General features: G+C 41.0%; 2 protein-coding genes across 2 annotated transcripts in view; both read right to left on the reverse strand.

Annotated features, from left to right (window-relative positions):
• Positions 1-6,212: 6,212 nt before the first annotated feature.
• The window catches only part of LOC311601317 (uncharacterized protein), a 318,508-nt gene continuing 298,629 nt past the window's right edge, over positions 6,213-26,091 (reverse strand). The window contains exon 4 of the mRNA XM_084788722.1: positions 6,213-6,307. Coding sequence (XP_084644848.1) covers positions 6,294-6,307 — 14 coding nt within the window. The 3' untranslated portion in view covers positions 6,213-6,293. The remainder of the gene's footprint in view (positions 6,308-26,091) is intronic.
• On the reverse strand, positions 9,839-24,669 carry LOC311602315 (uncharacterized protein). The gene is made up of 12 exons (XM_084790235.1): positions 24,599-24,669; positions 22,339-22,394; positions 21,628-21,788; positions 20,256-20,341; positions 19,252-19,341; positions 18,732-18,831; positions 17,685-17,834; positions 16,429-16,559; positions 15,388-15,461; positions 13,711-13,798; positions 13,326-13,446; positions 9,839-10,814 (listed from the first exon to the last, which is right to left on the reverse strand). The coding sequence occupies exons 2-12, from the start codon at positions 22,368-22,370 to the stop codon at positions 10,582-10,584; spliced, it is 1,266 nt and encodes a 421-aa protein (XP_084646361.1). The 5' UTR covers positions 22,371-22,394; positions 24,599-24,669; the 3' UTR covers positions 9,839-10,581.

Consider the following 26,091-nt stretch of genomic DNA (forward strand, 5'->3'; position numbering starts at 1 on the left):
GTTGAGATCCATCTTAATCCATGGCGATCTGCAAAAGCACAGTAGGCAATTTCAATTTTTTTGTATAAGTTACGGTTCTCTTTGTGACCGACTATATACTGCCAATTTTTGAGAAGGTTCCATATGGGGCTAAGAAGAGAGAATATTCTTTTGTGTTTGGGTGAAAAGTTCTGTAGATAACCAGTGGTTCCATTGGATTCATTCCATCTGTTGGTGTCATCATTTCTCTATGTTGTTTCTGCCTCAGTGATCTGTCCATTGGTTAGAGTGGGGCACTAAATTCTCCCACAATTGAGGTGTAAGCATCGTTCTGTGCTTTCACCTTTAATAACAACAGTGTTCTCTTTTTGCTTTTGTTTTTCCTTTCATTTTTGGTTTTTTTTTTTAATAAACCTAGTTGTCCTTGTATATTGGTCAAAGATATTCTTAATTGGATTGCCCTCTGGGTAGCGTTTTCCGTTGGTGAGGATGGCATATTCTTCCCCATCTCTTTTCACTAATATTAGTTTAAATTCTATTGCTTCATGCTATACTACTCTATTAAAAAGCTGGCTCTGGAGTTGGATTAGACACCCCATCTCCCAACCCAAGCATGCTTGTTTTAAAATTTCCTCCAACATAACTGTCCTGGGTCAGGACACCATCTGACACTAGGACAAAGATAGAAAACAAAGCTAATCAGTCCAAGAAAAGACACTATGTGAATTCTAATCACTAAAATATAAGCTGTACCTTAGGATCTTAAAGAAAAAAATTCTATTTAAAGTTGTATTTATTATTTACACAGCATGTGTGCCTGCAAGCCAGAAGAGGGCACCAGATCTCACTATAGATGATTGGGAACCACATGTAGTATTATTGAATATCATTAAAAATACCTAAAGAAAACTGAAACAGCCTGGTATTGGCATTTTCTGAGTTCCTGTAGATGTTGGGTTTTTATGCTTTTCTGTTTAATGCCACCTAGGTTTCAGGTAATTATATTATTCTACAATTGAATGGCTTCCAGGACAAATAGTGAATATACTTTTCAGACTATCTGCTTACATCTGCAGAAACACACAAACAGGTTAAAATGTAAAATAAAACCGTCAGTCTAAACTATCTTGTTTGTAAGGACCAAACAAACTCCCTTTGGAAAAAGAGACTCCATTTTGCAAAGGAAAATCCGTTTTGTGTTAAACCTAGCCAAGGGCTGAACCCAGATTACAGACTAAGCACAAACTAGCCTAAACAGAAAAAATATTCCCTGCCAACACAATCAACTCACCTTGGGAAAGTCCAAATCCACCCTCTGCTGGTCAAGCTGGGCAGCAGGGGTCTGGCACATTGCAACAACCAATTAGGAGAGGCCAGGCCAAAGTTCCTAATGCCCCCATGACTGCTTCAGCCAATCTTTTCTATAGGCCAACTTGCCCTACACCTATTACCCAACCATGAAACTCTAAGTCTTGTAACTCTCTGCTTGCAGCTTTTCTGACCAGATGTCATCCAATCATATACTGTAGAACCCATTTCTTTGTCTAAAACCTATTGTTTAAAAACCCTCTCAACTGAGACTCCAGGCCACTTCCCTGCACCTGCTGTGTCAACGCATTGGAAGTGTGTCCTGGGTTTGACCCTGCAATATAAAGACATCCTTGCCCCTGCATTTGGACTCAGCTCTTGAGTGGTCTGTTCAGAGAGTCTCTCAAAATATGGGCAGAGCATTCATTGTTAGTAAGTCCAAATAATCCTACTTAAGATAACTAGAGCTGAACACTTAATATTCCTTCCAAAAAGGAGATAAGATGATTGGACCTCCTGGGAATATCCAGTCCAAATCCAGCTCACCTAGGAAAGCCCTCACAGCCCCAGCCACAAGAGTTGCTGCAGCCCACACAAACAGGCTCCCTCTTCTCCACTGCATTCAGTAGCTTTGCCAAAACTTTACACTTCACCCAGCCCTCATCTTGTCCATCAACTGGCCAGACAGGAGGCAGACCTGGCACTGCTCAAGTCTCTTAACTTGGCTTGCAAGCTCTGCCCACTATGCCTACACCATCAGCCTCAGCTGCACCTAAGCATTAAGCACCGACTTCCACTACTACCTAAGTCACCACAGCCCCACTCACAACACCTCCAGCACAAGCTACCCCAGCAGAGACAGCTTCTGTTCTCCCACCTGCTCCTACAGCTCTTTAACTCAGCACTCACAGCTTCTCCCTGTGAATGTACAATGCTTCACCCACCCCCTACAGACAGGGCTCCCATCCCATGGGTCGTGACCCCCACACCAGCTATCTATGCTGTGGTTCCATTTGTAACAGTGGCAAAATTCCAGTAACGAAATAGCAACAAAACACATGAGGGGCTGTGTTAAAGAGTCACAGCATTAGGAATGTTGAAACCCTCTGCCCTTCCCTGACCTTTGCAACCACAGCCCCCACCCACTACTCTATCTCAGCAGGTCACAGTGCCCCACTGCTACAGATGTTCTCTGCCAAATGAAGTTCAAGTGAGGATTCAGCCTTCTGCCCCCTCCTAAGAAAGTGACCACTCACATCATAGCCTTGGCCTCGTGTTCTGCATTCCCTGCTCACTATTCTCACCACTCACACAGCCCAGCCCACAACAACTGCCACAGCAGAAACAGCCCTTTACACTCTTCTCCTTCGGCAGGTCCAGACAACACTCAGTAGGTATCAAAAGTTATACTGCCACAATCCAGCACTGAGCTAAAGGCCAGACTACCTCAATCAAGCCCTGCATCAGCAAGAGAGCTCAGCCCACTACTCCTCAGTCAGCTCTCACAACCCCACACTAGTATACACCTACATAGCCCCATCCTGCTCCTAGGGTGACCCTGCCCCCTCTCAGGTCAACATCCAGAGCCCGGCCCTATTTTGTATGAGATCACCTAGCCTCCCCTCCTGGCAGGCCCTTACCTCCACATTGCAGGATCCATAGCCACGCCCCCAACACCTTACCACTTCCTGCTTCCCTAGTAAATTAGTGGCCCCAACACATGAAGGTAGGCCCTCACACCTCTGCTTCAGTCTGTCTACCTCCCTGCCTCAGCTGTTAGCACCTGGGGCAGGTCTGACCAATGGTACTCTGTGGTGCTGTGCATCCCCTCACCGAGTGGTGGTGGGGGGTTAGGCCTAAACCTGGATGCATGGCCAAGACACTGTGAGCTGGAGGCCCGTGCTGCCTGGTGACCACAAGGCTCAGCCCAGAATGGGAGCCTAAGACTGAAAGCCTTGGAATCCACTTGAAGGGAAGGAAATAAGGAAACTCTGGAGCAGAGTTTGTGACCTTTGCCCTCCTGTGGCTGTGGTCTCCCTCTGGAGGGTCTCAAGCAATGTTGGGCCTGCCCCACCTCCTGCCACCCACTCTTCCTCCTTCCTCCTGAGTGTGGAGGCAGGCAGGTGGCAAGCTCTGTGCTGCTCCTCCTGGGCCCTCCCCTTCTTGCCATTAGGCTGTGAGCTCAGTGAGGAGGCCCAGGTCACATGGCCTGTGTGCCCCGAAACTCCACTGACACTGATGCTCTGCTGCTTCTCAACAACATGCCTGGCAGTGGTGTTTTGCTTAAGGACAGGCCATGCAAACCTGGGGTTTGGTGCTCTTGTGCCTGTCTGTGCAGTTTGAGAGTCTGGGGTTGGGGAGGGGAAGTGGCACGCACTGGATAGTATGGAGGCTTCTAGAGAAAGGCCCCACATGGTCCTGCCAAAGGAATTGACCATGCCTGAAGGAACACAGAGGAGGGAGTGTCCCCTTGCCCTATTCAGGTGTCACAACTGTGTTAGTGGACATCAGCATAGAGGCAGTCAGTCCTCTGATTGTCCTGCCTGCTGACTCACTCTGAGGTCACTGCCTCCAGTAACATCCCTAACATCAGCTGAGAAGCACTTACAGAAGAGACCATGCTGCCTCTTTTGGTCAACAAATTCTGGACTGTTAGGTCCAAAGACATCTAGTTCCCTTTCACCAAAAGATACCGCTTCCTTTCTGTCAGGCAAAATGGGCAGATAGCTCTGTCTGATGCCTGTGAGCACAACAAAACTCATGCCAGCTTCCTGGCTACTTCAGTATAACACCTGTCTGCTTAAAAGTCAGTGAGTTATAAAAACACAACAACTACAACAGCAACAACAACAACAAAAACAAACCACACACACATACACACACACACACACACACACAGCAAGGATTACTAAGCATGGTTGCTGGGATCTCATTGAATGGCTTACTTTGTGATTATCAAATTTTACCTGGGTAAACCAATCTTTATTTTCTTTCATAGATAAGGTTTCTTTCTTTCTCTTCTCTCTCTCTCTCTCTCTCTCTCTCTCTCTCTCTCTCTCTCTCTCTCTCTCTCTCTTCTCCTTCTTCATTCCTTTTTTTCTTTTTTCCCGAAGAGTACCCTTGTCTGTCGTAGATCCACATTTTAGACCTGGCTGGCCTCAAACTCACCTAGATCTGCCTGCCTCTGCATCCCTTAGTTCTGAGATCACAGGCTTGCACCATGACACGTGGCTCTAAAATCACTTTCTGTTGTTACATAAAAAAGGTACCACTACCCTTAATCCCAGCACTCACTTAGCTGATGCCAAAGCAGGTGGAACTCTGTGAGGTCAATGCCTGCCTGGTCTACAGAGTGAGTTCCAGGACAACCAGGCATAAAACAGAGAAACCCTGTCTCGAAATAAGAAAAGACATCTTTTGCGAGTCAATTTCCACACACCCAAAGTTCCTATCTGATCTAGGAGCTATCTGGAAAGAGCCATCACCTCAGGCATATAAGACTTCCTGGGTTTCCAGACAGGTCAAAACACTGGGTTTATGCGAAGGCTCTGAGAATCCTTCAAGACAATAACACAAAAACTCTGAGATAATGATCACTGACCAAAGGCAGCTTAACAGCTTAGCTGCTGTCACTCCAGATTCAGGCTAGATACAATGGGTCTGCTAAATTCTTCTGCGCACTAGCCCTATTATTGTGACCCCGATTCCTGGAAGGTAGGTCCCTAGGAGCCCTGACTCAGAGACACATGGCCAGAAATGTACAGCTTCACCCCATCTAATTGTTATGGTGTGACTAACTGCAATCTGCCTCCTCTTAGCTTTCCAGAAGTGCGAGGTGGGCAGGTCTCTGTCCTTGGGCCCGCAGTTTCTCATCATCAGGCCATGTCTGCTGTGCCCAGAACTCTCAGCAGCCTACATGGTTGTGTGGAGCTGGAAGCTCTATCGGTACTCACCAGGCTGCAGCTGAGGCACCAGAACCAAGTTTCAGATCCCAAAGCCCATACTAGAAGCCCATACCTAGGAGAGAGGAGGAGGATATATTCCAAAATGGACTTCTCCTCACTTGAGGAGGACGGTGTGACCACATTGGGCTCAGAGGAGCCAGGGTGGTATGGTGCTGAGAAGGCAGCTAAGTAAAGGCCCTGTCACCTCACTCTCACAGTGCAGACTCCAAAGGCAAGGCAACATTGAGCCACCATTGGCTTGCAGAACATGGCCCACTCCAGCCATTGGAGTCTGTAAGTGTAGAAAACAGGCCAATGTGCCAGGAACAGGTACTGCATGAAATGTTTCTCTCTAGAACATAGGCTCTTCATCAGGACATAAGTGTGGGTCTACCAAGTCAGTAATATTCCTAAGATTTTAAAGTCAGCCTCTCAAACACAAGACTTGCAGTACAATATAGTGTTTAATAAGCAAAGTCATACCTTTTTTTGAACAGATATTACTTCTCAAATTGGTTGTCTGGAATATAGGTTACAAAGTGGCACAGGACCACAGAAGACATATATGAATAAATCAAGATTAAGGCCCGAGATTTGGGGGAAAGGGCATGATGGAACAGTATTTTTCTGCGTTTCAAACCTCTGCGACATTTCTTATTTTGGCAAAAACATTAGTACCCTAGAATTCTGCCCATTGAAGGCAGCTTGCCCCAGCAAAAGCACAGATGTATATACGTATACTTGAAAAAGTGTGGGGCAAGCAGATGGAAATGAATAGTGGTTATCACACACTAATCTGGATGTAATAGTTTGCTTTTGCAGCTTACTTTCCATTAAACTCATTATGCTTAAGAAACAACTAAAAACTAAACTCATGAGTAAAGAAAATAACCCACCCACCCTCTCACATCAAGGGACTCTTGTATGTCCCTTTTCCACGTAGACCATGGACTTAGGTCTTCTGCCTCATCTTCCCCTTAGGGGTGAGGATTGATGGTGTTCTCTTCAGTCAGAACATATGCAGCATTATCTTGACCAGGCTGCCTGGTGAGTCTCAGGTAATCAGAAGAGGCATGCTGCAAAGAAAAAAAAAAGCAGGGAGAGTGGTAAACTGAAATATTCTGTGGTGATAGGCGTATTCCTTTATTTCAAGCCAGTGAGCCACTGACAAGGATCTTTGCATTATTGGTTTACAAGGTACTAGCAGAGGAGAGAGAGAGGCAGGGGTGGATGGAGAGAGAGAGAGAGAGAGAGAGAGAGAGAGAGAGAGAGAGAGAGAGAGAGAGAGAGAGAGAGACAGAGACAGAGACAGAGACAGAGACAGAGACAGAGACAGAGACAGAGACAGAGAGCTTGGAAAGTTAGGATTCCTGTACTATTCTTCCTTCCAGATGCCCCTTGGCTTAATGACAGTCCTGAGAACCCAAAACTTCCTTTTAGTCTGCAGCATCTGTGTCTGGCCCTCCACTCCCCAGCTTTTGTGAAGTCAGACCTAGCCAAAGTCTCACCTGTAGCCTTGGATATAAGTCATTTCCGCATTTACACAGTGGAAGTAAAGGTGTCAGCTCCCATCAGGAAGTGGAGGAGGACAAGCACAAAGGCAGTGTTACAGGTATCAATTGTAGAACTCTTTTTTGACTCTATTTTGAAGTGATACAGGGCCCAGTAAGTGGAACCAAATGGGGTGAATGAGAAAAATAGATTCAGGAGGAGTTGGGCTTCAAACAAGCAGGTGAAGATCAGGACAGGAGTGAGCAGAAAGGAAAGAGCCCAGTCAGAGTCATATGTCCACAGGATGAAACTCCTGCCCTTCCTACTCTAACTCTTTCCCAATGAGCTATCTGAAACCCTACGTTCACTGACTGGACGATTAGATCAATTTGCTGACAACTCTGATTCTTAGAGTTCAATTCAAGAACATCATTGTATTGGTAATGACCACGAAAAGGGCTACCTTTTGGAGTCTACTTTGCTAGTGAGCCCGTCAGACCATTTGCCAATTTTAATCTCGGTATGTGATCATAGGGACTCAATTTCTGGTGACACTGATGGTTCACTTTGTCAAGCCATGTATATGAAAATATTACCCATTTAGCTATCTAGAATTTCTAAACATTTAAAATGAAAATACTTTTGATGTCTTGCTTCTTTGCCAGATTGAATGTTTTTGCTCCTTATATGGGACTTTACATGAAGAACTAAATCTGCTGTGTTATTTTGATTGGGACCAGTTTTATTCTGTAAGTGTAGCCCCTAAAGATGGTCCCCAAGGTCTGTCTGCTCTGTCTAACATAAGGCAACTCCATAAATAAATGCTAAGTACACTCACTCAGCAAAGGGAATTTTAAGGAAATTTTTCAATATGATGAGACCTATGCAAGGTAGGTTCTAGACTGTATTGCAGTATTGCAAAATGGATAATCTCAGTAAGGAATCTGGATTCAGTGTTGAGCTTGGCACTAAAGTGAGGTGTGGCTGGGGAAGACTGAAAGTCAGACTGTATTTAGGAATCATTTATGCAGCTCAGTCATACAAGGATCCTTGTAGCTGTTACTACTGCAATAAAACCCAATGGTTTTACTCAGCAGTGAGTTCTACCATCACATGTGTGACTTCCTTCACATTGATAATGCTTTCAACTCTGCATACCAAATAGAGAACATATTGCTGGGGCATTTTCCTTATGAAGAAGAGTCCCAGATCAAAAGAAAAAAGCTATCGGGCATTTCAACTCTATCATACAGATTCCCTCTTAGACTGTAGAGCCACAAGTTCACCTATACTAAACAACGTTGGTCTGTAATGTGGCCCATGACATTATTTCATAACTGCATGAAATTTCCTGAGTCCCCCAGGCCAGGAATTTTTGACTAATGACCTTCAGTTATTTTTGATTTATGACTTTCAGATGATTGAGAAGCACCTACATGTGACAGTGTTGGTGGGTCCTGTGGCCTTGCCGATGAGTACTGTGATTCTGCTGGTGGGTAACCTGCTGTTGCCAATGGCTGACGTGGCACTGTCATTGTTTGATGTGACCTTGTTGATGGGTGAGGCCGAAGTAGAGGAGTACAATCAGCAGGATCTCCCCTATGTCTGTAAAAAATTTGGAGCTGTTACACAGGTCAAAGAATGATGGCTCATATGGAGTTCTCCATGTTACCTGTAAAAGCTCATCCAGGATTATGTTATTGGCTGCTCACAGCAAGTAGCAAACATCTTACATCTACTTCCCTGGTTTTCATGTCCCATGCCTTCTTTCCAGAGAAGTTGAAGAATGGACATGAAACTCAGGAGCTAATTATGGTCAATAAACACTTCTCTACAAACACCCTGTGCAAAGAGTCTGAACTTGAGGAATAAAGCCAATGATTTCAAGGGTTGGATGGGAAATCTCTGCATTTGAGGCTGTCTTGTCTAAGCCTTCTGTGTGGAAAATCTTCCATTTTATCAGTAGATGCTGAGATGGCACTATACAGACAGGAACAAGGGAAAAAAGCATTGTCCTCCACCCTTCTCCCCAGTCAGTCTGTCTCTTACCTCTGGGTCTGATTTTGTAGATGTTCAGCATTGTCATTTCTACTCCACAGGTTATTAATAACACTCACCGTCTGCACAAAACCAAAAGGGTTATTGTATAAAAAAATTACAGATGTACCATACATGAACTTATTGGCATTTTAGGTTATGGCTGCTCCTGTACCTGTGCTTGTGGCCAATATGACTGCTCCTGTACTTGCGCTTGTGGACAATATGGCTGCTTCTGTACTTGCGCTTGTGGCCAATATGGCTGCTTCTGTACTTGCGCTTGGGGACAATATGGTTGCTCTTGTACATGTGGTTGTGGCCAATATGGCTGCTCTTGTACTTGTGCTTGTGGACAATATGGCTGCTTCTGTACCTGTGCTTGTGAACAATATGGCTGCTTCTGTTCTTGCGCTTGTGGCCAATATGGCTGCTTCTGTTCTTGCGCTTGCGGACAATATGGCTGCTTCCGTACCTGTGCTTGTGAACAATATGGCTGCTTCTGTACTTGTGCTTGTGGACAATATGGCTGCTTCTTTACCTGTGCTTGTGGACAATATGGCTGCTTCTGTACTTGCACTTGGGGACAATATGGCTGCTCCTGTACTTGTGCTTGTGGACAATATGGCTGCACTTGTACTTGCACTTGTAGCCAATATGGCTGCTTCTGTACTTGCGCTTGTGGACAATATGGCTGCTTATGTACTTGCGCTTGCGGACAATATGGCTGCTTCTGTACCTGTGCTTGTGGACAATATGGCTGCTTCTGTACTTGCGCTTGTGGACAATATGGCTGCTTCTGTACTTGCGCTTGTGGACAATATGGCTGCTTATGTACTTGCGCTTGCGGACAATATGGCTGCTTCTGTACCTGTGCTTGTGGACAATATGGCTGCTTCTGTACTTGCGCTTGTGGACAATATGGCTGCTTCTGTACTTGCGCTTGTGGACAATATGGCTGCTTATGTACTTGCGCTTGCGGACAATATGGCTGCTTCTGTACCTGTGCTTGTGGACAATATGGCTGCTTCTGTACTTGCGCTTGTGGACAATATGGCTGCTTATGTACTTGCACTTGTGGACAATATGGCTGCTTCTGTACTTGCGCTTGTGGACAATATACCTGATGCTCTTGTCCTTTTCCAGTTTGTCGCAGTTCATATGGAGAGTTGCCAAGCTCCACAATACAATGGGGCAACCTATACACACGTTCTTGTTCTCTGTCCTACAGGTATTGAAGTGTCAAAAATAAACGTCTAATTAACTTTTTTATAGACAATTGAAAGACTTTAATCCAGCTGACTGGGATTTAAGTGTAGCACAAAGAATTGAGAGCATGGAGCTTTTAAAGACAGAAAACAAAAACAAACAAACAAAAAACACACCCGACAGCTGCAAGGGGGAGCTAAGACAAGCAGTTAGCTGGAGTTGAAGGTTACATAAGCAGGCAGTTTAACAGAAACCAAGATAAGTTAGTTGGGACATCTTGACCTTAGGTTCCTAGAGTAGGATTGGGTAATTGATGTCTGAAAAAGCACCCCCCCAGAAATGAACTTCACATTTAAATGAATCCCAAACTAATGGAAATCTATTCTTTATATGCATACTGGGCTATGGGGACTACTGACTGCTTTGGTAGCATGCTAGTCAGAGACATGCCTCTGAGTCACAGACTTCTGGACATCCAAAACACCTGCACAAGCAAGTATATATCATTGAGCCTGTATCAAGGTCTACCTAGCATAAATATGTTTAATTCTCTAGAGCAACTCAACTGTACACTATCTGGTAGGCTAAGCTGAATAAACAAAGCCAATCAGACTTCCTAAACAAATGAATTAGAAAGCACAATAATTTCATCAATAAAACATTCCTTAGATTTGGAGGTTTTTGCCTCTTCCAATTGTCTCCTTTGAGCCTCATCCCTGCATTCTTCTGTTTTTGAGGAGCCTTCTTCTTCCTTGCAATCCTTTAAAAGGAATTCTGGAGGCACTTCTAATTCCATGTTGACAGGCTCTAGCTTGTACTTTGAATCTATCATCGACTCCTGACCAGAACCTGAGGAAGGAAGCACAGAGGAGATTGGGACTAAAACAATAAAATGTGCCATCATTATATAACAAGACATTGTGGTTTAATCTCATGTTTAAGGGTGAGAAGTGCTTGGAGAGATGGCTCAGAAGATAAGAGCACTGTCTGCTCCTCCAGAGGTCCTGAGTTCAATTCCCAGCAACCACATGGTGGCTCTCACCCATCTGTACTGTAATCTGATGCCCTCTTCTGGCCTGCAGGCACACATGCAGAAAAAGCACTCATGCATAAAATAAAGAAATGTAAATCTTAAAAAAAAAAGAATGAAATGTGCCAGGTACTAGGAATCATTTACTGAACAGTACTTTTAAAATTCATTCATATTTGAAAATGAAGGACAAGTATACCTGAATTTCTCTCTGCCCACCTCCCATTTTACACTGGTGCTTAAATCCAGCCCAATTAATAGTAACCTTTCATAGCAACATCCTTTGGTCTCTACCTCATGATGTTGGGTGTCCTCCAATTACTAAAGCTGAAATAAGTTACACATGACTCTAAGTCTCACAGCCAGGAATTTACCCAAACAAACTGAAAGTTCCATGCAAAGCCTCTGTGAAAATGTTTTTAGTAACATTATTCATAATTATCAAAAACTTCAAAGCAACCCAGATGTCCTTCTGCTGATGGAGGGATTAAAATTGGCAATATAGTCACAATGTGCAATAAAAAAGGTGAATCATTATTTCCTGTGACATAAAATTTGGTAGCTGTACATTTCTAAGAAAAGAAGACAGATGGACAAGACCTTACATTGGTAAGAAGAATAAAATCAATGTTGTTTTGATTAGATAATGTGTGACATTAAGGGCATCACAATGAAATGGTTAGAATTTTTTGCTTTTGTCCATTTTCCCATGTATTGCTCATTCTATTCAAATTAATTTTTTGTGACAACATCCACGAATCCCAGGATGGCCTTGAACTCATGGCATAGATAATGGTCATGAACCCCTGACCCTTCTGCATCTCCCTCCTGAGTACTGCACTGAAATTTTTCTCTAAGTCCAAAATTATTTCAAAATGAGAAAAAAATTTACAAAATATAAGCATCAGGATCAGGCAGAGTGCCCCACCAGATACCTCCTAATTGCTCCATGCAGCTTCAGGAGGCACACTTCACAACAATGCTATGGATACAAGCAAATTGCACTTCAGTCATTCAGTTAGTTTAATATATTCCATTTTAGTCATTTTGAAAAATTCTGGTTTCTGGACACTTTCAGTGCTCAGAGCTTTGACTAAACTTTTCTACTATCAATCACTTCCAAATCACTTTTGCATCTTAACAGTATATTTGCAATTTTCTGGTTCCAAATGAAAAAATAAAATAAATATCAGTAAGCCATAGCAAGCACTCCAGACTCTGCTAAATTTCAACGCTTGTTGCTGGTTATCTGGCTTTGCTCCTCTGACTGGAAAGGCCAACTGTGGGATCTTATAAGGATTGCTCCACAGCTGGTTTAACAATAATGAATATAATTCCACAGAACAACACTTCACGGTAACTCCAGATAAATAGGTTAAGTGCAGTCACTGCTCATGTTAATGTTAGAAATGGTCTCACACACACACACACACACACACACACACACACACACACACACACACACCTACCTTTGTGCTGTTTTCAAAGAACAACTTGGAATAGAGATCTGAAACTTACAGAAATAATGGAAGTGGTGCTACTAAAACTATTTGAAAGTTAAACCTACATTTGAAACTGAGGAGAAAAGAAAGATGAACCATAATAAGTAAAAATGTCACAATATAAGTTATGTGAAGTAAGAACCATGTCTCAGGTGTTCCAGGTTTTATACAATTATATAATTAGGACTTTGTTATAGAAACACATAAAAGAAGCAGCAGTATTTTGGAGGGATTAACCACCTTCACTGCTACTTCCATTACATTGTCCTGGCAACACACATGCCTATAATTCTGCCATCCCAGCACTCTGATGTGGAGGTAAAAGCCCCACTCTGACTTCTAGGACAGGGTGAACTCTACATCAAGAATCTGCCTCAAAACATCAACAAAACTAACAAAAAACATGTTACAGTGAGATACACTACATGGACATAAACAATAAAGTGTTATTTATTCAAAGACAGATCTATGACAATATTTGCAGTATTAAAATCAAAAGCAAGTGAATAATACAAATTCAGCAGAAAAGAGGAGAGTCTGCACATTTCTAACTGGGGTTTCTAAAAGGTGTAAGATGAGTGATTGCTTGACTCTGTGAGACGATATTTACTTGTACTTCTCTGAATCCTCATATCAAAAGATTTACCAAAAATGAGCAAAGTTGGACACGACGCCTGTGATTTCACAGTGTTATAAACAGAACATTATTTTAAACCTCCTAACCACCTTGAAGGTCATCTGATTTATTTTATCCACTTCCAAATAGCTCATTGTACCTACTCGATGTCAGGGGTGTAAAACCCGTGGAAGAAAGGCTTGTCCTCGTACCTGTGCTCTTGCTTGTAGTTGCACTTATGTTACTGCTTGTGCTCAACTGAGCTGATGTCCTGCTCTGAACTGTTCCACGTCGCCTTTGCCGAGGGGCGGGAAAAACAGCTACAATCTCAACCTGAGTTTCCAAAAGAAGAGAATACATTTCACTAGTGAGATAAAATAAGACACAAATAGTAGAAAACACAGGCAGAACCCAAACACTTTAAACATAATTTACAACATATTCAAAGCAATTGAAAAGCCAAAACTGTGTGTGTGTGTGTGTGTGTGTGTGTGTGTGTGTGTGTGTGTGTGTGTGTTTGCAACAAACATCAAGTATATAGCAACATTAGAGGGATAAAGGTTCATAGTTCTACTCAATGGCTCTCAGTGTACATACGTCCGAATCAGAATCAGGAAGTTTCATATTTGAAGAGTCATTCTGGCAAATACTTTCCAATCCATTGCTCTTGCATTGTGTTTCAAGCCTTAATAAAACCATAAAGAAGTAATTATCAAAATGTGTGTTGTGCATTGGTCAGGAGGCTTCCTCTTTGTTGGATAGCTTTCATTGTACTAGACAGGGTTATATAAGCTGATGGAGGGAGAAAAAAAGTCAGTGACAGTTTTGCCAGCTGTGAACACTGTGATCAACAATAATGACTGGCATGGCAAAATATGCCCACGTTTACAACAGTTGCATCAATGTTACATGGCAACCGACCAATTTCTGAATGGATTGATGGCCACACCACGGGAGGAAACATATGTCTGGTATTATAAATCTGATCAAGAACACAAAGCTGGGGAGTTCACCTGCCCCAAGGGTGAATCTACTTGCCATTACCTTGCTAAATGGACATAGTGTCAACATGCTCTCTAAATTAATGTCTTTATGCAATTCGTCTTTATGCTCATGGATTAGTGCAGTTCTCAGATCTCATCAGAGAAATTCATTTATGCAGTATTCAGTGGTTAAAATTGAAACTCACAACTATTCAAACTGTAGAGAATTAAGTGTTATTGACGTGTTTAGATATACGTGGTACATCTGTAAGAGGCCCTTCCACACAAGGCTTAGGGAGTATTGCAGAAGGTAGGGCAGGAAGGCTGTAAGAATCAGAGATCAAGGAGGAAACAGAGTCATGTGGACCATGACAGGAACACTGCACTCAGGAGCTCATAATAGTGGTGTGGCCGCATGAGACCCACAGAAGCCCTACCTCCTGTAATACTGCTCCAAAAGAGTGTTTGTTCAAACTGACCTCTTTAGAACAATATAGAAATATGATCCAATGAGAAACCACTGTTAGAACCCAATCTCTGCTCTGAACACAGTAAAGACATTCACAAACAGAAAGAATTCTAGCTCGAGGACTAGAACTAGCCATTCAGATGTTTGTCTTGATAAATCACTGAGTACTGTATTTATTTTCATACTCCATTAATTTTACATTTTAATATATTATCTATGTTCTTCTTTATGGATTAAGCTTAATATCCAAATGGTATAAAGAGAACATATCATTTTTTTTTTACATAATGAGAAAGACCAAGGACAACCTATTTTAAGTGAAGTAAATGGTTTCAGAAGGCTTACTCAGGTTACATATGCTCAAGGTAAGGTTTTGTCAACTAGTTCATATTTTATTTGCTTTCTCAGTGTCTCTACTTGTTAATATGTATTTCTTTATTCAGTGTGTGTGTGTGTGCGCGCGTGTGCGTGTGTGTGTGCATGTGTTCATGTATGCTACTTGTGTGAAGGACAGAGGAAAACATTCAGGAACCTGGCCATTCATTCTACTGTGAGGGTTCTAAGAGTTGGACTCACAATCTCAGATGTATTGTGTATGTGTTTTTTTTTCCCTTGGTCCATTTTTTGGAGCAATCTAGAAAACAATGTAGCAGACACCAGTTACATGGTTCCTCACATACATGAAAATACACAGATTTGGAAACCAGCAAATTGGTCATCTTAGATTCATTTGAAATCCTTAGTAGATCATCTATTGTATGCAATTTCTTTAGTAAAAAAGTGTTTCAGCTCTGCGTTACTTACAGCCATGATACCTCTTACCTGCGGCACTTCACAGGAATGTCATCATCCGAGTCAATAACTATAACATTGGATTGAATTTCAGTGGGGTGTTCCTGCAGAAAGATTAGCATATCCATTTCCATTGTTGCCATCATCATGTTGGCATCTTTGAGAGTCAAACCCACAGTCAAGCCCCAGCCTAATTTCCACTCAAATGTATCTGCATACTAAAATATACTTGACATTTATAGCATCCATTACATATTCTAGTTACAACTGATCCACAGGTCAGTGTGAGGAAGACACCAGGTTTACAGGTATAAAAACAAAGTATACACAAAATGATTTATCCCAAGCCTAGTAGATCCAGAAGAGGAATTTCATTTTCACTCAAGTTCACCGCTCATTATTTTATGCCATCATACTGTAAAGACTCTTCTGACTGCTGTCCTTCTGTTCTCATCTTTTATAAAATACCCACCAGTGTAGGAACAGTGTCCTAGAGGCCCAGAGAGAAAAACTGGAGTAAATCACAAGTAGACGTCCTGTTGCCTTGATGAAGGCTAGCGGAATATGGACCGGCCAAGTAAGATTCGTTTTCTCTTTCTCAGGAGAGGAAGCAGATCTTGGGACTTAGTCTTACGTCTTTGAAGTCTACGTTCTCGTGGCAGATGATGGACAACTTCCTTCAGTTTTCACCTCTATACAACGTTCATCACTGTTTTCAATATGGAGAGGCGGTTTATTCTAAAGCTGAATGTGGGAGTGAGGGACCTGCTACACCACCACAAGAGGATCATGTACCACAGGCCAGAGGTCTTCATCTAGGCTGCCAACACCGCCCTGTCCGCAGTTTTCTACTTATGCCTGTATCTGCTGGTAGTGCCCCCATTGGTGCCAAATCCTCGAGATTCCATCCATGTCACTGTAATCAGTCCAGATTCCTGCCATTCACCCCCTAACAGGATATTCAAATTGTTCTTTCCTTACTGTATACTGAGTCTTTCTGCACTGATGTCCAGCTGCTGAAAGCAAAAATGATGTGCCGTTTTAAGTAAGAGAGACATACAGCATACTCACTGATTCCTGTGGCTTACGAAGGATGGAAATGGTTCCCACAATATAGTACTTTTCTTCCCATAACAGCTTTGGAGTTGATGACCGAATGTTTCTGCTGTTAGGACCATAGTTCCCAAAAAACACAAATGACTCTAAAGATAACAGAAACAATGACAATTAAATTAAAAGGTATGTTGGATATACAAGGAAGCAGATAACTGCCACATCACAATGCTGTTTGCCGTCCCAATGGCATTTTTCAAGATTCTGAGCCACGGCATTATTCTTGTGTTCTTTCCTTTACAACCAAGCTCCACAGATCCCCCAGATGGTCCTCTCCAAAATATGACAATCAAATGTAAACTTGTGCTGATATCAATGTCTTTTGCTGTTGCTGTATTGATTGTTGTGGAAGTCTCCAAAAGAAGTGTGTGTGTGTGTGTGTGTGTGTGTGTGTGTGTGTGTGTGTGTGTGTGAATGTACAGGCATCTGTCCAAATGTCTTAAAGATGTTTCATCTTTAATTTCCAAAAATAAAAAAGAAAAGTATTTTAACTACCATTTGAGCACCTGAAGCACAAGCTATACTTTACCTCTGATTACCTCTGATACTTTACCTTGGATATTTTATGGCTCTGAAGCAGTTAACTCTACATATGTCACTTTCTCTGCCTGCATGTCCTTAATCCTCAAAAATTAAACATCAGGCCCCTAACTTACATGACATAAATGTGAATATAGCATAGCTGTTATCTATGGAAAATGTTAGAGAGATGACTTCTTTCCCCAGGTCAGTGTACAGAACTTTAGTGTCTATATTTTATATATTGGTTCTTGATAGGATGTTAGAATTCTTGACCCCAAGTGTCTATATTTTGTATATTGGTCCTTGATAGGATGCTAGAATTCTAGATGCCTCCCAGCAGCTAATTCAATCTGTGGTATAATTTACAAACTACAAAATCCATTTGTAACTTTGGGTGTTCATGAGGTTGCCTTTAAGCTGGGTAATGCATTAAATTTTTTTGATGAAGTTTTTAAAATATTTTCTTTTCTAAGATGAGACAGCCATCACTTACCAATGTAATCTACCATATTTCTATATGGAATTACCTTATAAAGTCACTATTATTTTTTGATGCCTAATAGATATAGTCATAAATTGTGAGTATATGGATATCAGATGTTTTATAAATGCCAACAATGATATGTATGCTAGCAATCAGGGAACTCATCACACATGATCATCATGTAGATATCATGGGATGGATTACTTACCATCATAAGCATCCTGAAGGTATAAGATGAATTTCACATGGTCATATTTTTCTTTTTCTCCACATTTGCCTCTGTCAGCATCTTGTTGCTGGGCATTCTGATACGCATTTCCTTTTCTTACAAAACAGCAAAATTCAATGCGTCTTCCAACTAAAGAGAGCAAAAAGCAAAGTTATGTAGTCTGGTGGATTATTTCAATGAAAGTCTTCCGTAGTTAAAAGAACAGTCTAAAGAACACAACTTTCTTCCCATGAACACTGTTACTCACAGAGCTATCATTGTTGTATCTGTAGACTAATATACTGGTATTTATATAGCACTACTAAAATCAGAGAGTATTGCCATAATTAGAGCTTAGGATAAAGAACAAGACGGGGTGGAGGATGATTTTTTTCATAAAATAATTTTCTTGCTTCTTTGATAATTTCATATATGCATGTGATATATTTTGATCAAGTTTATGTCCCACTCCTCCCAACTCCTCCCAGATCCAGTTTCACATCTACTCATAACCCTTTGGGGGACAAATGACCTTTTCATGGAGTCACCTAAGACCATTGAAAAACACAGATATTTACATTAGGATTCACAGCAGTAGAAAAATTAGTTATGAAGTACTGGTGAAAATAATGTTATGGTCGGAGGTCACCACTGCATGGGAGAACTGTATTAAAGGGTCACAGCATTAGGAAGATTGAGAACCACTGGGAAAGAGCATACTCAGCCAGCCAGGGACCATGTCATTGAAGAAAACCTACTCACCTTCCCCCAGTATCCACGAAATGTCACTAGCTCCTTGGCTGAGAGTGAGGGTCCATGAACTACTCCCAACTCCTCCAGAGGAGATAGTTTTTAAATGTAAGAAATGGTGTGATTGAAATTATAGGCTATAAACTTAAATGAATATATGATCATGAGCTACATTAACTGATGTTTTTGACAAAAATTGCTAAGGGGTAAGAGAGAAAGAAATTATTCAACTGAGTGTTACTGGTCACTCAAAAATCCAAAATTAAATTGAAACAAAACAAAGCCATGTATACATACCTGCATTTGCCAAAGGAAGATGAAGAATGATCTTCTGAGATATTTCGTCCTTTTGTTCATCAAGAATAATATCTAATAAAGTCTTTCCCACAATATCTTCCTGGAGAGAGTGAGAGAGAACAGCCTTTGCTTCCTATACTAATACTATTAGTCTGCCCTGTGAACCTAGCTCTGCCCTTGCCCACCTATGGCTATAGGTAGGTGCTGTGCTTCAACCAGCTTGCATTGCCCTCCAGTAACTGCTCCATGCTACAGCCCATTCTGGCCACGGTTTTCCTGTGCATTATCTACCTCAAACAGTTGAAGCCTTTCCTATCCATCTCAGAGACCACCAACGCTGTAACCACCACCATGTACTATTTCCAGAATTTGTTTTTATTGACTTAACACTGAAACCAGTGGAGAAGATGATGAAATATGGGCATAGTTGGACACCAATGGGTTATATGAGGCTAAAAGGAAATAACCTGTAAACAGGAAACCATAATGACCCGCTTCTCCAGAATCTGGAAGAACTTACTGGATGGTGGCCAAGAAGAGGTAAAACATTTTGTGATATAAATACAACTTTTCCGTTTATGGTCATGACAATCGAAATATTTTCATAGGACTAAAAAAGACAGAATAATAACACAACTTAGTATTAGAACAATAATAAAACGATAGCTTTATTTCTAAGTGAATAAATAATTATAATAGAACATTGAAAAAGTTTTCCATTTCTTACATATCATTAAAGTGGGCACTTATTTAATTAAAATTCTATTATTCTTCCACCTACACAGAATCTACTTAACCTTAAGCATGTGATATTAATCAAATGATATGTCACTTAGACAAACAAATGTCAGTGTGCACCCAATTAACACTAAACATCGGAATTTTCAGACATAAAAAGTGCACTTACTATATGAACACAGATAATATGGGTTTTTGAAGTTTGATCTGATCTGAGATGTCAAACATAAACAAAAGGTCTCCAAACAAAATTATCATAGAAATATCAGTTTGGGGGCCTTAATTTTTTTTTTTATTTTTCTGTTTAAAGTCAGTTGTGCTCATACTTACAGAATGTTTGTGGCATGAAAAACTTCTCTAAGAAAAGGTTTTCCAGGGAAGTTACTCACACATGACAGAAGCTAAAAGGTGGCAGAGGAGGCATCGCCCCCTGCACTTGTGCCTATAACCATCCCCGTAGTGTATAGTCACCTTCTATAATAGTTCAAATATGCACTGGGTTTTATAACACGTGTTGAAAAATTTCAAATGATACATTTTGAGGCCTCTACACAACACAAATTTCAGTATATAATACATATCAATCTTTTTTTTAAATAAAAGTTCTTAAAAGGATGAAAGATGTCCCTACTTGGTTTAGGTTTTCAGCTAAGAGTGTGCATTCTTGTAATACTTGTTGTATTACTTGAAGGCCTGTGGTCTTCCAGCTATGCTTTGAGATGTGCTGTAGTGCATCTTGTATTATATGCAATCTACACATAGAGTACGCAACAAAAGCACCCTTACCCTAAGAACCATTTTCTGGTACTCGTCATAGGTACTGAAGATGGGAACTTTATTTTCTTCAAAATTGGTCCTTACATTTGACATTCCTTTTCAGAAAAGAAATGAGAGATGTTATATTAAGATAATGAGCAGTTGATATTACAGTTCTCAAAGTTATAATTTAGAAAAAAAATTATTAGTTTTCAAATGGAGGTGAGGGGTTGTGTATTCCGTAGCTTATGGTGGAAATCAGAAGAGATCTTTGAGAAGTTGGTTCTCTACTTTCTCTTTCATGTGGGTTCTGAGGACTGAACTCAGGTCATCAGGCTTGCATGGCATGTGCACTTAACCATTGAGCTAACTTACCAAGGCAAAGTTATAATTCGTATCATAGGAAAGACCAACTGTGGAATACCAATTCTGATTTAAAATGGTGGCATTGTAAAATCACCCAACAATGTGCAATTTTCCATTTGGTTCTATCAAAACTCAGTATCCATAATGTGCCAGACAAGGTTATCAACTTTACATAGATCCATACTACCCATCCCTAACTAAAAGCTGGAATTCTACTCTTCATTTCTGGACAAAGGCCTTTCACTGGGGCGGGGGGATCTTCAGGCCATTCCCAGGTCTGCTCAGTAAACACCACACCTCATCTTGTCCTCTGTTCCCCTTCACAGCCATACCACCTCTCCTCCTTGACTTGAGTTAGTAAAGAAATTCAGTAACACAGCCTCCCACCTCAATGTTTTATGTCAGTAAGAATTAGCTCCTCTACTCACAAGAAAAAGAAAGAGTCAGGGTGTGCAACCTTTGTGCTGGGGGATTCTGACTCTAGGTCAAGAGTCTCACAGCATGCCCTCAGAGTGCATTCAAGTGCCTTCAGTAAAGAGGCAATGAGAACAGGGTGTGTAGGCTTGGTGCGGTAGGATGGACAGTGTAGCAGCTATGGCCTGGCTGAAGAGGATTGAAGAAGAAATGCAATGTGATGGAGTGGACATAGGACCTAGAAGGTATTTTAGGATGTTTAGCCACAAAGAGGGCATAGAAATAGGGAAAGTCCTAGAGGAATAATGCAGTCAAGAAAATAATTGCTTCATCTAAGATTAGGAGAGTGTGATTACATGTTTATGGACATAAATCCATCACATGTCCTTAGCTACATGTGTCCCATGATATAAGGATTGTCTTACAGGTCCACTTATGCTTCTAGTAAGTTCCACTCTTGCACTCTTGAACATACTCCACTCCTACAAGAAAGCCTAACAAATAGTATGACCAAAGGCTCCTCCAACTAATCCTCCTTCCCCTACACCACTCAAAGCATGGTAGGGGTTGTGATGCTCTCAAGTCAGCAATGGTACAAGAAAGAAATGGGTCAAAGTCAAACCTTGATGAACAGGCTCAGAGGCAATAATGGCCTGACATCTTGCATGCATTTCCCTGGCTCTATAGAGTCTGTATCCAAGCTCGTCTGTCAGTTTTTCAATTCTCTTCAGCAAATTGTAAATATCTTCAACTGTTGACTTCCGGTGTGGACTTAAGACACACCTAATTAACAGAGAAGTAAAGAGTGAGCGTTATGAACAGTAGGGATGAGGCTAATTATTCATATGTGACCCAATAGGATGACTAAGATGAGAGAAAGCCAGGCATTTTCATTAATTAAACATGCAGTGCCTTCACTATGCACAATAACTACTGTGGCAGGATATGTCAGAAAATGGTCTTAATCCCAATACTCAGATGGGAAGGCAGAAGGATTGTGGGTTTGAGGCAAGTCAGGCTAAATACCACGAACTGGTCTCTGAAATAAATAATAAATAAACAAGCAAACAAATTCTATTTCCATTAAAACAATGAAATGAAAGTTAATGTTATAGCTGGGCGTGGTGGCGCACGCCTTTAATCCCAGCACTCGGGAGGCAGAGGCAGGCGGATCGCTGTGAGTTCGAGGCCAGCCTGGTCTACAGAGTGAGTCCAGGACAGCCAAGGCTACACAGAGAAACCCTGTCTCAAAAGACCCCCCCAAAAAAAAGAAAGTTAATGTTATAACCCATTGACTATGATACTCTTTGCCTACTGCATTATGAATTCCTACCTCCTCATATTTTCTTGCTGACTTTTCTCCATTTTTCAGTCAGGTAAATGTAGAATCTAAAACCAAGTAAGACAAATATTTTACTATGCAATCATCTTTCTGCAATCTGTAGCATCTCCCTGTGCTATATTAATCACCTATCTACTTTCTACCTCGATGTATCCTGTTTTCTCTCATCTACATCCTATCTTCTAAATGTCCTCTCTCCACCATCTGCCATCCATCTTTCCATCATCTACTGTCTATCATTTATTTTGTACATATCATTATCTATATTTTATCATCCACTGTACTTCTAGTTTAAGTCTTCTATCTCCTATTATCTACTTGTCTATTTGCTTTCAAATCTTTCTAAACTCTATCATCTGTCTACGTGTATCCATCCTCTATTTTCTATCAGCTATCTATGTATGCCTCACAGTATATAAAATCTACTTTCTAATTATCCTCTATCACTGTATTTTCTATCAACAACCTATCCCATCCCCAACTAACCTTTCAGCTATTATCACCTATCTACAATCTATCATCTCTCTATCCTGTGTTTACATTCTATGTATCATTTATACCCCTGCTATCCCGTGCCTAATTTATACCTATCTATGATTGATGATCTACCTATACTGTATCCCTCTCAGATCTATTATTTCATCTATCATCATCAAAATTCTACCTCTAAGTCTACGTTCCATTTAGTACCTTCCATTTATCTACTGTTTATGTTCTACTGATCCTGTATCTGTCATCCATCCGTCTATCACCTACCATCACTATATCCTGTGTCTATCTTCAAATTTTCTATACTTTATCATCTATCCATCCTGTGTTACATTGAATCTCTCATCTGTCCTGTAGCTGTCCTGTGTCAATCTATCTACCTATACACCTTGTACCTACCCTGTGTTTGTATTTGCATCTAGCCTGTAGTTACTGTGTGTCAATGGTCCATCAATCGATCACCTATACTGCAGCTGTTCTGATTCTATCTTCCATTTATGGATCACCTATCCTATAGCTATCCTGTGGCCTTGTTCCATCTATCAAAATCATCTATCAGTCTTCTATCCTCTGTATACCCTGTGTCTACTTATATCATATTTCCTCTACCTATAATGTGTCTGTATAAGATTCCTGTCATCTTACTGTCCTGCAGCTCTATCCATCTATCACAATCCTCTAACCACCCCATGCCTGTCCCTGTCTTCCATCTATCCTTTAAGCTGTCCTGTGCTTGTATACCATCCAAGTATCATTTATCATTAGCTACCTTTTATCTCTCATCCACCTCTCTCTCATGTATCTAACTTCCATCAAAGTATCATCTTTCCTTTACCTATCCTTTGATTATCTCCTATCTACCTGTCTTCTATCCTCTAGTTATTCTGTGCCTGTTAACCACTCATGTATCAGTATCCTATAACTACCCTGAATTTCTCTTCTACCTCACATCTAATTTGTAGCTATTGTATATATATTTTCCATCTTTTTATCATATTTCATTTGCTTAGCCACTGTCTAGCTTCCAGCTCTCTCTCTCTCTCTCTCTCTCTCTCTCTCTCTCTCTCTCTCTCTCTCTCTCTCTCTGTGTGTGTGTGTGTGTGTGTGTGTGTGTATGTGTGTGTGTGTGTGTGTGTGTGTGTGTGTGTGTGTGTGCTCTCCTATCCTTACCTATTCTGGGTCTATCATCTGATATCTTTATATTTCTTTATCTCATATCTCTCCTCTGTCACATATCTAGATAACTTTCATTTACCTTCTTTCTTTTATACCTCCATTGTTGAATATATTATATATTCTTTATCTAGTTCATCTTCTATCTACTTTACCATCTATTGTTTATAATCATCTTTCTTGTATTAATGACCTATAATTTATCACATAGCATTCACAATCCTTCATGTATTTTTTGGTACTGAATAACTCTTGTGATAAAACTTGTTGATATTAAAAACACAGCCAGTCTGGCTCTTTTTGCCAATGTATCCAATTATATTGTTAACTGTGGTATAAATAGTATTACTCAAGAACAGGAAAGACATTTCATAAGCACCAAGTTAGACAACTAAGCTTACATAAGGTATATACTTAACTACATAGCTTTAGACTAGACTAAAACCTTGTATAACTGAAATGTGAAATTATGAAATCCAGTTTACAGTTGGTGAGTTCCCCATCCCTATATCAATGATTGATACAAGATTAGACAAAAATAACTCAGTATTTTGCCCTTACAATAGAGCTCCAACTGAGTCAACCTTACCTTATCACCCACTTGAAGTAAAGCCATCTTGTGTCTACTGTATCTAGGCAACTCTAGAATGCACACTGATTAGGAGATTGGCTGAAAACATAAAAGCCACTGACTATGATTGGTCCTAAGAGGCGAGGCTGTGATTGGTCAAAACACAAGTTTAAATGACTGTGGTTACTGTCAAGAGCAAGGCTGTGATTGGCCTAAAACACAAACTTCAATGACTATGATTTGTTCTCAGAGTCAGTGTTGTCATTTGTTCAAACATAATCCTTAATGAATGTGATTGGTGGTTAGTGGTGAGGCTATGATAGGTCTAAAATGTAAGTCCCGATGACAGTGGCTGGTTCTACAAGGCATAGCAGTTGGGCTCAATGAGTCTATAGGGAGACATTCAGCAGTTGCTGCTTTCCTGATTTGATCTTTTAAACATATGTCTCTATATGTTATATTTTGATTACTTTTATTTTATTAAATGTTTCCCCTGCATGTATGTATACCCTGTGCATGTCTGACACCTATAGAGATCAGAAGAATGTGTTGTACCTCATTGAATTTGAGTTACAAATAGTTGTAAGCCACTATAATGGGTACTGCAAACCAAACTCAGGTCCTTGCTGGGGCAACAAATGTTCACAACCACAGAACCATTTCTCTCTCCTCCTCGAGTTATATTCTGTTGCCTCTCTGCATAGTACCACACAGAAAAGACCACTGTCCCGGGACACCAGAAGAGGTCCATAGAGCAGACAAGTCTTTAGGCTAGAAATGTTCCCAGTCTTTGGCTAAGAGCTCTAAAGCTAGCTTGTGTTACTGGCTAAGAAACACCCCCAATTCTTATGCCTATGCAAGACCTATAATACTAGCTGCTGCCAAAGGATGAGACAATTCAATATCTGAGCCTGCCTTGGATTACAAGTCTAACTACAGAGCAGGAGTGGGCATTCTCTACTTCCTAGGCTCCGGCAATGACTGGAAGGCTCAGTAGGCCAAGAGTCTCAATACCAGAGGCCTGCACAAGAGCTGCCATACTGTAGGGTGTCACCTCCTGTTGCTCAGATTACTCCGGATATTTTTCATTTTTGTTTTATTTGCTTTAACATGGGAAACAGTGTAACCTAGCTGCCCCCTCAACTCACTTTAGGTCCTTAAACTACTGATTCTCCTGCCTCCAGTTCACAAGGACCAGGATTAGAGGCCTCTGCCACCATATAAAATTCCTTCATGCCTAACATGAACACAGATCATCCATATCACCATCCCGATATTTTGTAATAAATTTGTGGAGTTTTTTTTTCCATTCATCTATCTGGGGAAAATAAAGAGTCACAAATTCTGCACAATAATTTACCTTTGCTTCCTACATATCAAGAGATTTTACAAAGCTCCAGTACTCAAGCTGGTTGACAACAATGAAGACATGTGAAATATAATGAAGCAAATGTGAAAGACACATAGCACCATTAACATCCTGGGCAGGCCTTCCACCCACTCCCACACTG

This window comes from Acomys minous (genome assembly GCF_964271855.1).
Source record: "Acomys minous genome assembly, chromosome: 7".
NCBI lineage: Eukaryota > Metazoa > Chordata > Mammalia > Rodentia > Muridae > Acomys > Acomys minous.